Here is a 17917-nt window from a genome sequence, read left to right on the forward strand (position 1 = left end):
ACCCAGCTGAAGCTCAGGAGACTGGCATTTCTAACCCCATGCACAGAGCATTTAGAGTGACTGCCAGCATTTTACAGATCGCTGGTGACTTTCCCTTGTTCCAAGAGGCAGTTCCTCCTTTGCATACCAGCGGGTGCAAACAGCACTGGTGTTACAATGAGTGATCAACTCCACGGCAGCCCCCAGTGCTCTCTGAGGCCCCAAGATGGCCTTCTGCCCTCCTGGAGGGCACAGCACACATGCAAGAATGGTCCCTAGCAAGAAGAAAGAGCTGTCCAGTGGCCTTCACAAACCTCTTGCTGCTAACATAAATACCATTTGTGTACTTATTGCCAGAAATGACTGTGGCTCTTCCAAGCCTTTAGGCATCAGATAGCTGTAATAGTCTGGTCAGAAGTCAATTTCAATAGTAAGGTTAAAGTTCTTTCAGATTCTACTTTTATCCATGAATCTTAAAAGCAGGCTCTGAAATGTCATTCCATTTATATTAAAAGGCTTCCCTGCTGTCATGTAAAAGTTCACATAAAGGAAGCTGCTACAGCACAGTGAGGAATCTGCCACAATCAAAAAAAGCTGAGAGTTGAGAGAGGATTTGTATCTGATCAGTCTCTTGAAGGAACTGTAAGCATGCCTAGAACAAAAAAAAAATAGAGTTCTCAGACTGGAGTGAAATCCTCAAATTGATTATATGTCCTGCCAATGCCTGAAAAACATCATGTTTCTCAAGAATTCATTTAAATGATTAAGTATAAACTATTCTGTAACATACCAGGAGCTGCAAGTCCAAATTCCCCTTCTGCTTCTCAATCAAACTGGCAAGTTCATCATAGTACAGAGCCAAGACCTCTGGTGTTTGCTCACAGCAGAAGCCCACGAGATCCAGCAAGGTTGAAAGCTGAAAGGAGAGAACACTCTGCAGAAATGAATGAGGTAAATTAATCCAACCAAAGCTGCTACCTTGAGTGCCTCCACTTTTACACTGAATTACTTTGAGGCATATCCAAAGTTTTATCTCTACAGTAATAGCCCATGGTGACCATCCTTGCAAAGACCCAGTTTTATGATGGAATATGTGTCTTTTAAGGTCCTGGCCCTGTTTCACTACGAAATAACACAAAAGAGTCTGCCCAGGACCACATTTACATAGTCCCAGCCTAGAAGAAGGTTCTTCAACAGGAATTAAGGAAAACGGACAAGACTAGGCCAACCCTGTACAGCAGAAGTACTTTCTCTAGATGGTCTGAAAGACACCACTGCCAAGCCGAGAGGAAGGTGAAGGATGCCTGTGGCTCACTGAAGCACACTGACCTTTTCTATCTTTTGTATTTGAAATACTGTCTGGATAGAAGACGTTCACTAGATGGCGGCAGTACCACTTGTCCTGGACTGGCCGTAGGCAAGACCAATGGGTGCTAACTTAGTATAAACCTTTGATTTCTCCAAAACAATTTTTAATAGATTCTTGGCTCTGCAGTCAATGCATGAAAATCCAAGACCCAGCAAAGCTACATGTACTGGTTCACCTAGGACTGTGTTTTCAGTCATACCTCCTTGCCAACCACATCCTCCCTCTCTCCCCCGCTGCCCCATTCCTGGTACTCACCTGCCCATCACGCTCACTGTTCAGCTCTGGTCTCTCCAAGGAACCATCTCCTTCATTTCTGAAAGCAATCAATATCCTTGCTTTTGTTGCATAACACTTAAGTGATGGCAAAACCCGTCTCACACAAAGTTCTCTCTCCATGAATTGGAGGATTATGCATGAAAAAGATGCTTTTTGGACCTGCTGCTGTTTGGGACAAGACTCAATGTATTCTTCAAGGATATGCTTTTTCTAACCTGTTGAAACCTAAAGCCCTCTGGTCTTGCCCATAACACAGTTCACTCAGGGCCTGGAGCTAAGATGAGCTTTTGTCTTCATGTAATAAACAGCAAAAGCATTTTATTAAGAAGTGTAAAATCAGCAAGCTACATAATGCTTCCCAACATCAGTCAAACTCTCATTTTCCAGGTTGCTTTAGTCTTTGTCACAGCTCTTGTCAGGAGTTTGCCTGGTTTATGAATGTTGTTCATAAATTATTTACACAGTACATCAGAAATTGTCATGACAATGCCCTGCACAACAGTAACAATCTTTCTCCTTGCCTCCCTTTTGGATTTCCCTGTATTCAAATATGGAGCACACTAGGTTTTCATCCTTAGTATCAAAAGCTGGTCTGCAGTCAGTCCAACGCAGTGTTCAAGTGTTTTTTTTCCAAGCACTGGTGCTACTCAAGGCATCCATGAATAGGCACTAACAGGAAATTCAGGATGCCTTTGAGATTAGCAGCAGGTGAGCAGCACTGAACAGTTTGTGACACCAAACACTGCAGTCTGCAGAAAAGTTTTAATTCCTGGATTTGACCAAGATGTTAATCAGCTAGAAGGCAATGCCCTCCTTTCTTTGTCCCACTCCTGGTTTGGTCTGAACCGAAAGCACGTTAAACTCATATTTGCCGCATTCTTTCTCACCTTTTTAATGCCACACTGCCTATCATGGTTACAGCACCAATAATGCCCATTTGTTTGTGGTTGGGAACTGTGCTGGAGAGCCATTTCCTGATCACCATGTGCATATCATCCTAAAAAGAATGATACAGACCATGTCACCACAGGGGAACTTGTGTGCATCACTCAGAGTTCTGTTGGTGTCTTCCCTTAATGTCATCTCCAAAGGCTGCAGGGGCAGGGTTTACTGGGATTTACTGCGATTACAGCTTTGCAAAAGAAATCAACATTCTGCAATTTCCTTTATTATGATACTACCGGTTACAACTCTAGGTAAGGCTGCAAACAGCATTAAAAGTGACTCACTTTGACTTTGCTCTAATTGCTACACGGAACAAGTAGTTGGCCCAGGTTTCATTTATAATTATTAGAAGAATATATTTTAAAAAATAGTAGCAGATGGTCTCTGAGCCCTTCACACACAAACAGCTGCAGAGCTGCCCTTGGAAACACTGTCAACTTCAGAAGGCTGAGGGATAGAGAAGTTTTTGGTGAAGGTCCAAAGAGAGCTGTAGGTTACAGCATATCGGACACCTGGGATTAAGACATTCCTTGTGCTGCCTCCCTTGTCCCCTGGGTGTGGGCAAACATGTCCCCCACAATTATAAAGGCTTCTCTGCAGCAGCTCCATGAGCAAGTCTCGATGTGGCATGCTCTGTTTCAACACTTGTGTCAAGCAGCTGATCAGCTGCACTTTCCCCAAATGGGCGCAGCTTTGAAGACTTGTGAAAGCCTGGACTGCTAATGATAGACTGAGAGGTCTCCTGACACCAAGAGCTTGAAGCACGCTCAGTCATAGAAGTGTGATGCTTCAGGAAAGTTGAGAGACCAGTCTTCTGGATGAGAAGTCTAACACTTGCTGAAGAAAGCAAAGCACAGAAGTGTGCAGCAAACCAGATGCAGGAATCCAAGCTGCACCCGCACTGCTGGCTGAGAAACGCTAATCAAGGAAGTCGTCATGCTGAGAGATGAGGATGGAACGGCTGACAGAGGGTAAAATAGGGAAGCCACCAAGAGGTCCAGAATAGTCTCTGACAAAGGGATATGTTCTGCCTGATCCCTTAAACTGATAAACGGTGGGTGAAAAAAGATAGACACCTTAGCTAAGCAGTCAGTCAGGGGAGGGGGCTGCCAAGTAGGTCCTGACCAAATCTAAGGGAGAGCTCAGCTTCCTGTTATCTAAAAGTAGGTATGAGTAAGTAATTTGTTTTGAAACAGGGTTGGAACAATGAATGCACTAAGCAGAAAACCCACGTATTTTAGCCAGTTAGCAACAGTGCTATTGCTAGCTTAAACAGCCACTACTGCAGAGAAGCAGCATCCCTGCTATGAGGAGAAGCATTCTCAGACTGCGACAGAGCATGTGTGAGAACTCAGAAGCAGCTTCATAAAAGCAAAGGTCTCACAGAGGACAGTACATGGTTATACCATCCTTCCTTGCCCTTCACTAGACAAGATGCCTCTGGAATAACCTGTGCAATGCCAGGACAAATGCCTCATCTACCTCCAACAATTCTCGTGTCCAATTTCTTTGGTGATCCACCCCTGGGGTCTTTAGCATTGCTGAGGACAGACTCAAACTGCCAACACTGGATCCTCACAATCACAAACTCTCAGCTCAGAATAAATTTTAGATCTTACACTCCTCCTGTTCTTCTTGCTATTTGAGGGTGACAGGCAGAACACTTCTTCCGCATGGCTAGTACTTCTGGGCCACAAAGTCACCTCGTGTGTCGCCAAGGCAATTGTCACAAGTCACTTGTAAGACAGACAGACTTGAGGGGGTGGAAATTCCTGAGCAAAGTAGTTTAGAAATGAGCTAAACCTGCCATACAACTGGAAATTTTGCTAGTGAAGAGCTCCATCTTAACACGGTGAGTGTGAGGAAACAACTACAGAGGTGTTGTTTTCCATGCCACAGGAAGAGAAGAGCAGGTTTTCCTTCATTGTCTCAAGCTAGCAAACATACCTGCAACTAGAAACTATGCAGGGACTCAAAGAAAGACAAATAGTCCTAATTTCTAGGAGAAGAGCTTCATGAAGGAGAAGATTTTAAACCCAGACATCTCCATTGTGAAATAAATGTCTTTGAGATATTTTTTATCGGATGCCTGCCATGCTTAAGGAGTCAGACACCGAGACAAAGGTATCTGATACCACCACTGTTATGCTGCAACTGAGTCACACAAGGTATCCAAAATAAAATTAATATGAATTTAGACGGACCAAGCTTGATAGCTTCTCATGTTTAAAATGGAGGCAATAAAAGGTGTTAAGTCTAACACTCCACAGCTGAGTCCTCTATGCTGTGTTACTCAGTTCTTCCAACATGAGAGTCTTTGTTGTCTCTGGAGTACAAACATTAAGCAGCTGAATCAAGGTGAACATCTTAGGGAAGAAGCTGAACTGTGCTTTCTGAATGCTTCCAAATGATGGAAGGACTAAGGTACAGCCTGAACTCCTTTCTGTTGTGTCTCTGCTTACCTGAATATAGCTTCCTGCTTGCCTCTGGCTGAATGCAAGCGTGCTGAGGATGTAGAAAAGCTTCCGGATCTGGCACGGATTCAGTTTCTGTGTAGAGTCTAAAATGGTCTGTAAGAGAGAAGCCACAAACCAACTCAGATGTTATATGTCAAGAATCCCTTTCCATGTTCCCAATAATACACCAATTGTGAACTGCAGGGAAGTCATTTAATTTTACCTTTACGTACAGGCAGGAAAAAGTAACATTTGCATTAAATACACATAAATGCAGAACTACAGCTCTGCCCTCAATTATTGCAGTTTGTTTTATCAGAGGCTGAATGGGAAGAACAATCTGGCTACCATAGCACTTTAGGAGTGCTCCCATCTCATTAGTGACAGCTAAATCAGGTTTGGTCACAGCATTCAAAGTATTTGACAAAATGAACATTATGGCTTTTTGTTAATGTTTCCATTACAAGCCCTGTAACATCCAAGTCATTAACAATGCAGGGGTGGATTTTTTTTGTGCTGGCTGGCATCCTCAGGATATTTCTTCTCAGAGTGCTCCAGTGGAAATAGTCCAACTGTTTCCCAGAGCCACACTGGCCTTCCTAGCACTGAGATGGCGTTTTGTTGCGGTGATTTTCTCCTATTACTGGCTAACCTCAAGGAGGATTTGAAACTAAGTGTTGAGTTTGACAGGATTAGATAAGCGCTTTTGCATCCCTCGAGAAAATGCACCCAGCTTTAAGATTAAAAAAATAGCTGTTTAGGGAGGTTATTTGTGCTAAGATCTGCATGTTCTTTCCATGCTGGAGAGGCTCCAGCTCAGTGTAAATGGACCAGGCACCTGCAGCCCCACGGATCTTTCTACAGGTAACTGGCTGGTGTCTCAGCCACCTCCGAGATGCACCAAACACCATCTATTGCCAGCGCCTGAAGTCTGACCAGCGCGTTGATTAACGTGTTTCACATACAAGCTCTGGTAATGTATCAAAGATCAGCCCATAGAAACCATCATCTGTAAATGATTTGCCAGCACAAGAACATGCAAACAAGATCGGGAGCAAGGTCAGCAGGTCTCAGCAGACTGCTGTGGGCAAGTACTTCTCATCGCACTTCTGACAACACATTTAATCTTGAGTAGGAGTTTTAGGTTGTCTCTTTCGATGACTACTTTGAACCCACAGTTCTTATCACATCCTCCCTCTGCCAGGAGGCAAGCGAGTCCTGTTTCTTCCTTTTATACCTATCGAATTGTGAGAGACTGCATTGCAAATTCTTACAGCGTATCTTAATGCCTTTTTAGCATATTTTAAGCAGGTAATTTAAATTTAACAATCCACCAGCTAAACAGCAAAAAGTACACAGTTTTCCCACAGTGTGTACTTAAACTACAGAATCCACCAAGTGGGCATCAAAGAAATCAGCAGGGTGGGGGGAAATACACATACCCACACTCTTCAGGGCTCTTAAATACAGCATGTCCTTAAGCTACAAATCACTGCAAATGAGGGAGCGTTCAAGAAAAGTATTGCTACATGCTTGTCCTGCTGTTTTGCTCTTCCCTCAGTCTCCACTTTTGCCACATTTGGAAACAAGCAACTGGGCAGGCCCGACACTGCCTGTCACTCTTAGGAGTTAGGAACCCCTTTTGTTTCCCCATTGAGTACTTTCTTCTTTTAAATTTTAGGACATAAGCCTTTACCCATCCCTGCCAGGAGTTTCGGTTTAGAATTTAAACACTGGCTGAAGTACTCAGTCTTTCCATATGGTAGAGCAGGCAGTCCACAAAGGGGGCAGGTTTTTGCCAAGTAGTTGAAATAGCTGATGCTAATAAAGACACCTTTTTCCTTCTGTCACAGGTGTCATTCCACGCCTGCAATGTAAATGTTCTCCACTTTCAGCGAAGGGTAACTTTTTTTGTCTCGGTTTCCCCTGTCAAAAAGTCATACAGCCCTCTCTTACAGCTCACCCTTCACAGTAGATGTGTTTCTCAAGACAGACAGCCTCACAGGTACAAGCTGTTCCATTGCCTCTATTTCTGAAAAGTACTGACCTATTCTGGATTTGGGGCAAAGTGGTGTAAGGGTCCTGAAATGCAGTGTGTATTCCTACCTTCACAAAGATGGCGTAGCGCAACAGAAGGGATGTGTGTAGCACCACCAAATCAGTGAGCACGTCCAGGGAAATGTCCAATTCTGTCTCATTGCCGCTGCACACGTGAGTCACCAAAGCAGTCACAACCTCCTGAGGAAAAAACCCCCAGAGAAACCATAGTCAAATGTCAACAGAAAAATGCCCTGTTCTGCTCCTACAGAATATGTTGATCAAGTACAGATAATCATCCTGAACTCAACCATATTATTCTAAGTCCCTTCTCAGTTTGCTCTTTAACTCCTGATGTCCACAATACTCTTTCTGCTTTAGCCTGAATTTTATTCCATTCTAAAAGATTCCACAGCTCCATAAAGCAGCTCAACACCAAATTTTTCCTGTCTGCTTGCCAACGCTGCTGCAGCTTCTGCTCTTTGCTGCACCATCACACAGCGTGATAAAAATCTACCCTATTTTCTTAGGCATGCAGAACACTGCACCTTACCCAGCAATACATTGCCTCTAATTTCAGCAGGTCCAGTGTCTTCATAATCTTTATCACCAGTTCAAAAATTGACATTTTTGTTTCAAAAAAATCTTCCATGGCCTTACTTCAGTTGACGTCTGCACAGGGATCTCTCTATTCCCACCCACTGTGGCTCTGGGTCTTTTCTATGTCACTAAATGCTAATACAGCCATCCTCTTTTGAAATTCTTAACATCTCGAAGTATTACTAGACTCACTAGCTTGTTGCAGATGACATCGTATGCCTTCATATCCCAGGTTTTTACTGTTGATTTTTTGTTTGTCTATTTGTGAAGTTCACTGTGATAAGTAATACAGATACAACACTAGAAGTAGTCTTAACTATAAACATACTGTGTCCAAAAAAAAGCAAATACATTCAAAAGCTTGTGCAGAGCTGTCTTCAATCCCCGAATTTTCTGATGTCAGCATGTCTATAGGAACCCAGTCAGAGCTGACAGTCTAGTATGTGGTTGTTTCAGAATCTGCAGGAGTCCAAGTTGGTCAGAGCTCTGAGGGAAATATGTGTAAACTTCTCCATCCCAGATGTTATCCATGGAAAGGGAAAAAAGTTTCAATACAAACTACAAAGACGGCTTTTTAAAATAGAGGATGCTCAAAGTGACCAAGTACAGGAATATGGATTTATGAACAAATCTCCATGACTGCGGGGGCCATTCCCGATGACCTCAGTCAAATTGTTGGCTTTCTGAATTGCAGCAAACCCCGCACAGTCCCCTCTGCTCCATAAGTATTTTTCGTTCTGTCACTTCTGAGGCCTGCCTGTTCACTCCCTGCTCCTCCCGGCAGTCTCTGTGCTTGAGTCACGGGCAACCAGAGTCTTGCTGTGACTGTTCCCCATCTTCTGCTTGGCCTATTCTACAGCACAGAACTCTTTTCCCAAGGCTTCCAGCTGCCTGAGACCCTCACCTTCTAAAGGATCATGACATACATTTTAGAACAAAGTGGAAACACTAATAAAACAGCTGCTGTCCATCACACTGTACCTGCTGGCAGTAAGAGTCAAAGGCTGCAAAAGCTTGTTTGTACATGCAGCTGCCAAAGGAGACTATGGCTGGGTGTGCAGAGTGCAGAAACGTCTGAGCAAGCGCTAGGATGGAAGGGAAGAAGTCTCTGATAACCTGAAATACAGACATAATGAAAGAGGAGATTAATGCTGTTTGTTTTCAACACACTGTTCTCTAAATACAGAATGTGCTGGAGCTTATCCTGAAAGCTTTGTCTAGTTTAGTAGGCGTTTCCCTGCCTTCTCTGACAGCCCCCCTCTTACAGATGGGTAACAAGAGTCGATAAGACACACCAGGATCATTTTCTCCAACCTTTTCCACAGAAAGGATCTACAGATTGGTTAAGAAGCAAACCTGCAGAGCTCACAGCAGCATATCCCTTATGGGTGACACCAGGGAAGTCACGTCACAGCAACGTACCACAAATCAAAAGCCCCAGGACAGACACACTCTTGGCCTCACTTTAACAGAAGGACTGTGCTACATCAAGATACTCAGAAAAATCTAAGTTAACTTTTCAAGTTAGCTTAATCACATAGAGCTCCTTTGAACAACAAGCTTTTATTCAGATGTAAAGTAGCCTAATTTACTTGATCTTATTCTGGAAGGGAGTTAAATGAAAAACTAATTAAACCCAATCATGTTCAGAATAAAACATGCCTACTTAAGGCATTATTACAGTTCAATTAATTAAAATTTATATTTCAGTGTTTCTCATCTGCCCTCTACCTCTGACAAGCAGCACTCATAATTTTTCATTGATCTTTTCAGTTTTCTCATAGTAAATGGTAATTTACATTATATTACAAACATATGCCAAATATATATACACATATATTTAGACCTAGAAATCATTACACTTGAAAAACAGTGTATGTATGTATATGAACTTCTAAAAACATTGTGGAAGACAGTAGTATGTCTGGAAAGCACAGTGGAGATCTTGGGTTAGCCCACATCTCTTAGGCTGAGAGGTTTTGCACCAAAATAAAAAGCCCATCCAATTCCGAGGAAAGGTCACCCCCAAAAAACCCTATGTGCCAGTTACAACAGAGGACACGTGCCTTGCTTGGGAGATTGATCTGGGACCAAAAATATAAAAAACAGGAGTGTACATAACAGGAATAGTATAAATAATGCAGCACAAGGTTAAATCATCATCTGACAAGGTCTTTGAAAGGTTAAAGAGGGAATCCCAAAGCAGAATCAGCACTGACCACTGAATGATCTTGGAAGGCATTCTGCATCAGCTGTTCCGATATGCAGCCCAGCCGAATTTTGCTCCTCAGTACTTTCTCGGTTTGCTTCCTGTTCTTGGTGTTTGTGGAGTGGATTAGCAGCAAAATTATCAGATCCAGAACCTTGTTGAGGAAATAATCACCATGCTCAAAAGTTAAACAGTCCAGACAAAAACACACTTTGAAATGAAAACTGAGAAGAAAGTCAAGAGCTCGAAAAGCCACGAGAGCAACAACTGTAGAAAAACCTCCTCTTCCCAACAGGACAGAATTAAAGCAGGATAACTCTGTCCCTTGGCATTTAGAAGGGATGAACTAGGAGTTACAAAGAAAATGGATAGCTGGTATACTAGAAACAAGTCAAATACCAAAAGAACCACCTGTACAATGTCACTGGCAGTTTCTGCTCCAACTAGAAAAATCTCTTCATCTACAATAATTAAGAAAGCCCTTGAAAACACCAGCAGAAGAGGACACTCCCACAGACAAGTGCCAAATCAGAAGTATTACCTTATGGTCAGATACAGACGTGCTGTTCTCAATAGCCTAAGAGCAAAAACAAAACAAAACAAAACAAACACACAAGAAAGATGTTATGCCAGAGTATGATACTATACTCCAAAACCAAATCCCAAGAGGCAGCCACTGAAAGAAGCACTGCTCACAGATTTCTCTCCTCCACAACAGGACAGCTATCACAGCCAGAAAACTGGATCTTGCCAACAGCAAAAGAATCCAGAAGGCGCTTCAAAAAAATAACCAGCATAAAAGTTCAGCCTGAAGAAGGATATTCTCAAATAACATGAGGCTTGAAAAGGAACTGAGAAACAAAAGGCTGAGAACACGAAACAGTCTCATGGTTTACAGTGAAATGCAATTTAAAATTAAATTTAGCCCAATACTAGTCAATATCTATTTCTTCCTGGACATTTTCAATCACCTTAGGGCTTTACACAGCTCAGTCTCAACATTCATACTTTTTTCTTTCTTGAAGAAAGAAAAAAGCCCTAAGATTCTTTTTCCCAAAACCCTCTCATAAACATGCAGAGCCAGGTTTATCCTGCATTTCAAGATTTGGGGTCTGTGCAGTGGAGCCCAGTGGCCACCTTCAAGCACTGTGAAATCCGTAACTGAGGAAGAAAGCAGACTTCTGAAAAAGTACGGCTAATTTGGAACAAAGAAGCCTGTATCAGCAAAACGAAGGACTAACGTTTGTCTTTTGGTATCACATTTGAGTACAAGGAAGGCTCAGGCTCAACCTATGAGTCCAATTACATAAGTAAAACAAAGACTGAAGCATCTTACCTTAATCCAAGCTTCAGAGACATCTTTCTGAAATCTCACGGCTAACTTGATCACATCAAAAAGCAGCTTCACACAATTTTGGCTGGTGGTTACTTGGCTCATGGAAGAACTGTAAATGATCAGAAAGGAGGAGACTCAGTCATTACAAATACTGTAGTAAAAGGAACAAGGCAGCCCAGCAGTTACTTAAAGCAGCCTTTCTCTAGAGGGAATGCTCTGACAAGGAGAGTGAGTTTCAGGAGAGAGTTTCAGAAAAGGGTGGAAGCAGAGGTTGCAGAATCAACCAAAGACATACTGGAGGGAACTTGAAACAGATGAACTAGCAGCAACATTATTGTAAATGGAGCCTCACACCCCCATGCAGACATGGATGCAGATGGCTCAAAAGGGACAACACGCACAGCAGGGGATGCCAGGTCCACAAGGATTGACAAATGTGTAATATTAACGTCAAGCAGGAAGGAATAAAGATGTCAGCACCTTTACTTGGGATAAATGAGGATCATGTATGTAACCAGGTGTGCCAGAGAGGCCAGCTAAAGGAGAGCAGACACTCTCTTGTCCCATGTTACCCTTGGAGAATCATGTAAATCGGCTCTAGTACCTGCCCTGGACTTGGCTTTTAAGCTTCTTCTGGGAACCTAGGATCTGCAGGGGCAGGACACATGAAGACAGATCCAAGTTCTTACGAAGATCAGAAATCACCTGTAAAACACAAGTCCCAGCAACACATGAGGAAAGAAAAGGCTGAGAAAAGAAAACACAATCTCACAGAACACACTTAAAACGACAAATCAAAACTTCATGTATTTGTAAAGTCTTATAAGCTCACTTTTTTTTTTTAATAGTTAGAAAGTGAACCAACCACACTTCACTGTCAGGCACATGCATGAAGAAAGCAGAACAGGATTCTTAAGAGTTACTCCATGAAATTCCCACCTGTATCTGCTCTGTGTTGCTGTGAACTAGTTTTATCCTGTTTAGCAGCAGAGCAAGATATATGACGGCCACAGGAATTCTGGGGCACGTGAATTTACCCATTCAATTGCTGTCAAATTGTAGTGGATCGGCACAGACTGGGCTGCATGTTGTACACATGCTGTTTTCACAGGGCTCTCCCTGAAAGATCTAGGCAGATCACAATTCACATCTGGCTTAAGCTGAGGCTTTCTCAAAATATGAAAAAAAGCATGTTCAGTGGTACAGTAAGGCAGGCTTGACAAAACATATCTGGTCTATTTAAAAATATTCTGAGTATGTTTCCTTAGATAAAGTAACTTCAAAAACTGAGGAAGCTTACATCTTAGAAAGAAAACAGTCCTCCAACAGGAGAACCACCTTTGTAGGGTTGTTTCCAAAACATGATTTAGAACAGAACTCAGTGGAGAATGAAGAAGAGAATTACCAAGTTGCAGTCTCAGGCCTGTTGGATACTTCTGGAATTTAAAACCCTTAGAAGGTCTGTACAATGCAAAACTCTTAGATAAAATTCAAAGGCTTAAATTTGCCACCTAACCACAGATTTTCAGTCTAAGAGTTTAATTCAAGACAGTTTGACTGCTTTCAGTTCTTTAAGATGTTTATACAAAAAGAAATTCTAAGAACAAATGAGAAAAATCTGCAATAGCCAGCAGAAAGGAGGCGGTTTCAGTCCCTGTGCCTTAAGGCAGACCCAAATTCATGTCAAAGGACAGACAGAGTTTCTGCATGGGCTTTGATCCTTGGCAATATTAAAACTTTTACTTGAAAACATTAAAGGAAACATCTCTGTGTGTGAAGCAACTGCTCTCTGTTAAAACATGCACTGGATTAGACAACTTGTTGGTCTTTAGCATAGAGAAAATACTGTACCTCTACTGCATCTGCTGTCTTGACATTATGGAGGATGAATTTTACTACTACAGGCAAATCTTCGAGTTTTACAGAAGGCACAATGGTCATGGCAGACTGCCGCACCTGAGGAGAACGTAATACCGGATCAGCTGTCAGACTGTGGTTCGCAGAAACGTGGTTGTGTTAGTGAGAAGGAATCTTTGGAGGTTTTACAGCCAAGCCTTCAGCTCAGAGCAGGAATATTGTCAACACTAGATCAGGCTGGCCTCGGCTTTGCTAACTGAGTCTTGAAGATAACCCGAGGATGGCGGAAACCCCCTGTCCCTGCCACCTCTCTGATAATTTATGTCGGTGCTGCAGACCCTCACTTGTTTTTTCCAAATGTTCAATCTGAACCTCCTAGGCTGCCACTTTCAGCCAGTGACCCTTAACATATCACCTGTCACTGCCAAGAAGAGCTTGGCAAGAACTGGCTTTTAAAAGGGAAAAGTATGGAGGAGGTGTACCCTGTTACACAGCACAGGCCTTCGGTCAGTACGTAAAATCATACTTAATGAACCTAAATGAACCAATTTTATTCTGTTCATAAGAAGCCTAACTGCAAGAAGTGCAACAATCCAGCACGTGCAGAAGACCCAAGGCACAACATCTCCTTTATCACTATTCTGCAGAGAACTACAACCATGGGATGATTTATTCACCAGTCTGCTTTTCCTAGAATACAGCTGTCTAGTCTGGTCACCGTACCTCAGAAAAGGAAATAGTGACAATAAGCAGGTTTAAGATGGGCAGTAAACATTCACTGCAGCAGAACAAAATCCTTTTGCATTTACTAAGAGAGATGTGCTTGAAATCTCTGAATGCATACTGTAACAGCCAAAAAACTTCTCTCTGCTCCTCACTGAACCCCTCATGGATGTATCCAAATCTGGTTTATTTTCTCTGACTCTTTTCCAGTTTCAGCTAGCTCAGGACTTTTGAAGGCCTATAGGAGTCAGATTTAGCAAAATACTTTGAATGACCAAACATTTCTAGCTGTCACGTTGCTAAGCAGGGGCTGGGTTCTGCTCAGCTGCTCAGTAAAAGCTCTCACCTCAGCCAGAAGGTCTGCATCAAGATCCAGACGAAACAGGGTATCCAGGATCGGAACTGTTAGCCGTCTGCCCTGCTTCAGTAAGAGGCTGATACACAAGAAAGAGAAAACAAATGATCTGCTTTAATAGAACCATGAATGGATCTTTAGTAAGTTGTACGATTCCAGTAGTTTCTGTGGTCACTGCAAAAAAAAGAACTGTCTCTGAGGCGGACAACTGAACATGCCACCAGCAATATAGAAAACGTTGTTCCCTAAATTATCCCTTATCTCTGACCACAATGAACTGCGATTCTGTGGCTGCTGATTAGGAACAGATATGAATAATCTACCTTTTTCAAATCTTGTGAAGACAGGGAGAATGGACAAAGACCTGGTACAAGCCTCAAGCAAGAACTTGAAAATTGAGAGGTCTGGGGTTCACCATAAATAGAACAAATTAGTGAAATTGCTGGCATATGATTTAACGGCACACATCACTTGGGCCTGATACCTTCTAGCCACACTTCTGTCCTGTGAACGTGCCATCAGCAAAGCGTAACTGAGACTGTCATCAAAGCCAGGAGTTGAATCTGTCTTGTGTGACCCCCCCTTAGTCACAGAATTTGCTCTAAGAATTACAAACATGTTATTAAAGGCATAATGGTGACAACCAGATACTTGTTTAATTCAGCATCCTTTCGCCAATACTAGTCAATAGTGAACAAACAGACTAAGAATCAGAAAAGTATTTGCAAATGCTTCCTTAATAAACTGGTCTGGCTTCCAGGAAGTTGTGGTTTGGCACCTTCTTGACCAAGGGGCTGCAGCTGTGTTTAACAGCCTTGTGGATTTTCCTTTCCCAAAATTCATCATTCTTGGCTGCCATCTAAGTTTCTACAAGCTTTCTCTAGCAAGAAGTTCCACTTGAATTGTGTTAGTTGAAAAATATGTCATTTTCAGCATAATGGTAATTCTATTGTAATTCTGTTTATGCTCCCTAACTCATTACAACAGGCAATGAGCACTTTCCCACATCAGAAATGGGCAGAGGCTATTAAGAATATAGAAATAAATACGCCTTGCTGATACCAATTCTCAGCTTTGAAAAAATACAGGTAGAGAAAACAGAAGTTTGAGGAGTTTGATAAAAAAAAAATGTAATTGTGTGGGACTTTTTCATCTGGGAGCTGAGACAGTTAACTGAGAATGGAAACACAGAGCTACAGCTACTTTTTGAGAGGGTAGAGGAATAGGATGCACCACTCACAGGTGTAAGCTGAAATAGTGACCACAGGTGTGAAAAGAATTAGCACGGGCATAAATGTAAGTGATCTGTGTAATGATAAGAATTAGAAACAGTGATGTGTATAATTCAACATAGGCTAAGACTACTGGCAAAATTGCTTAAAATGAATGCATTATAAAAAAAGACAGATGTAAGGGTTAGCTTAAGGTAGCGCTCTCTGGGAGGATAGTTATTTGGTTTATGTCCCCCTGTTCTTTGGGTCAGTAAATAAGCTTGAGAAATGTGTATAAAATAGCCAGAAAGTTCTGCTTCATGTATTGTGGGGTTTTTTTAACCAATAAAAACAACGTTGACTGTTATTGTAGCAGAATTCAAGCCAAATCAAAAGCTGTCTATAGTAATATCCAAGTGGCTGATCACAGACTGAGCCAACAAAAATAATGAGTACTTAACTGGACTCTACTTTTGCTGTATCCAGGTAGCCAAGAGCTTAATAATTTTTTAGATAAGAGTACATTTGGAGCCCTAAGAGCATAACAGCTCAAGTGAAACATCGTAAGCCAGTGCCAGCTGTCCCTGTATGTTACCAATAACAGAAACAGGCTGTTGTCCTACTACTTCAGTCAGCCCTGGTGCAACCTGCAGGAATGCAGCATGTCCTTTTCTGCTAAGTGCAAGGGAAAAAACAAAACCAGCAAAAAAACCCAACAAAATGATCTGTACCTGAGCTCTCTGGCAACCTCACTTTGCTGGGAATCCTCCAGGATCTCAGGTAAGCTGGTGATAATATCATGCTGGATTGGTACTGGAGAGACACTGACCATCTGCATTAACTTCTTGACGAGATCCTGCAGACAAGAGGAACAAGGAGACTTAAAGCAGAGAAGGAGAAAAATAGTAAAAGGCAATGTTCAAAAGTCACTGAAGGCAACCATAATAAACCAGAAATAATTAAATCTCTCCTTCAGCATGTGAATATGGAAACAACATCAGTTCTCATTAGCATAATAATTGATCTCATCCCACCTGACAGAAGTTGACTGGAAAAAACACAAATGTGATTGCGCCATCAGTACCCACCTGGCTGTCAAGAAGCCTGTCAAGCCATTTAAACTGATTGACGATGAGCCGGGGAAAATTAGTTCCAAAGGTGCCCACACTAAAACAGCAGAAAGTGAAACAGAGATTAGTCAGACCTACAGGCAGACTCAAAAGCTTTGCTGCTGGCCAGCAAGACCATGAGATGCAATTCAAATTAATCAACTATCAAAACCATATTATGAAAATATTAACACCCCTACAGATTTTGGCACCATCTAGGAAGAACCCTACTGTAAGGGTGGCTACGCCAGCTTAGCCTACATCTCCTCCGAGCCCAGTATCCCTGTCCCCAAATGTGGGCAGTTTTAGATGCTTTTTGGTAAGTTTTAGGTAACAGGGAATTCACAGAGCAATCTTTTCACAGAGTTTCTGTTCGGACTCCAACAATAAGCAGTTTATCAAATCTCCAAGGCAGAAGCTGGTGCTCACTCAATGTCTGCTATCCAGCAGTACATTTATCGTCCATTAGTTTCCCTAAACTTGTAAAAACAAAACAAAACAAAAACACCACAAACCACACCACTCACAAACACAACTGTGTGTATTTTCTAACCTCGACATTCTCCAACGCTGCATTTGACAGGGTAATTATGTAAAATTTGAAAAAGTACTTCTGGTTTTTTGTATGCTGCCTTGCATAGTTAAAAGGAGCAGTTAAACGTTCCTCAGTTACCTTTTCTACATCTTTCTTGCTTTTACAGACATCTATCATCTCTCTGCCAGCCATCTCCTTTGAAGGCAGGCAGAGTTCTATCTAGAATATTTTTCCCTACTTACATAGAAACTGTTTAACTATATTTTTGTGACAGCCCAACCAGAAGTGTATGCCACATGCAAAACGTGATTGTACCACGCATTTAGTGACATGATGGTTTCCATTTTGTTCCACATTCCCTCCCTAACATTCTGTTTGCTGCTTTGACTACTGCTAAGCATGGAACTGATACTAAAAATAAGAAACAAAGAGAAGTACCGATACAAGATACCTCTCCTCAGTGAGAACACTGAGTTTGTAATTGTATTTATACAATCAGCATTATTTTTCCTCTGATTATTTAAGAAAACCAGGTTTATGGAGCTGTACTGTCTAAGATGCCTTCCCTACTCTGTAACATCAGGTCACACTGGTCTGTGAGCAAATATGTATTAATCAGGTGGCTGTTGCCAAATCACGTGGATAAACGAAGTTCTCCAGCCCTTCCTACAGTAAGTCAATAAACTGAATGTCCTCTGTCCAGGCATCAAGGGGCATTAACCCTTGCAGAGGTCTCATAGGTCTGTGCTTTTATGTCAGATTTGGGAGAAATTGGCTGGTCAGTAGGGGTGTGGTTACAGATTACCTAGAATGAATGTTCCTACTTGCCCCATAATTAAACAAAATTAAAAATTAAAAAAAAAAAAGGTCACAATTAGTTTTAGATTAGGTCATGGAAATTGTCACTATAAATTTTTACA

The 17917-nt window shown here is 42.0% G+C and overlaps 1 protein-coding gene across 2 annotated transcripts in view; it reads right to left on the minus strand.

The window, feature by feature from the left end:
* Positions 1-17917, minus strand: part of FANCD2 (FA complementation group D2) — a 44242-nt gene that overhangs the window by 20541 nt on the left and 5784 nt on the right. For both annotated transcript variants that reach the window (XM_071813066.1, XM_065845343.2), the window contains 14 exons: positions 16442-16520; positions 16085-16209; positions 14134-14221; positions 13059-13163; positions 11812-11912; positions 11208-11316; positions 10413-10448; positions 9882-10025; positions 8644-8778; positions 7132-7263; positions 5032-5139; positions 2512-2621; positions 1604-1661; positions 770-895 (listed from right to left, as the gene is read on the minus strand). In XM_071813066.1, coding sequence (XP_071669167.1) covers positions 770-895; positions 1604-1661; positions 2512-2621; positions 5032-5139; positions 7132-7263; positions 8644-8778; positions 9882-10025; positions 10413-10448; positions 11208-11316; positions 11812-11912; positions 13059-13163; positions 14134-14221; positions 16085-16209; positions 16442-16520 — 1456 coding nt within the window. The remainder of the gene's footprint in view (positions 1-769; positions 896-1603; positions 1662-2511; positions 2622-5031; positions 5140-7131; positions 7264-8643; positions 8779-9881; positions 10026-10412; positions 10449-11207; positions 11317-11811; positions 11913-13058; positions 13164-14133; positions 14222-16084; positions 16210-16441; positions 16521-17917) is intronic.

The sequence above is a fragment of the Patagioenas fasciata genome, chromosome 10, assembly GCF_037038585.1.
Source record: "Patagioenas fasciata isolate bPatFas1 chromosome 10, bPatFas1.hap1, whole genome shotgun sequence".
In the NCBI taxonomy this organism is placed as follows: Eukaryota; Metazoa; Chordata; class Aves; order Columbiformes; family Columbidae; genus Patagioenas; species Patagioenas fasciata.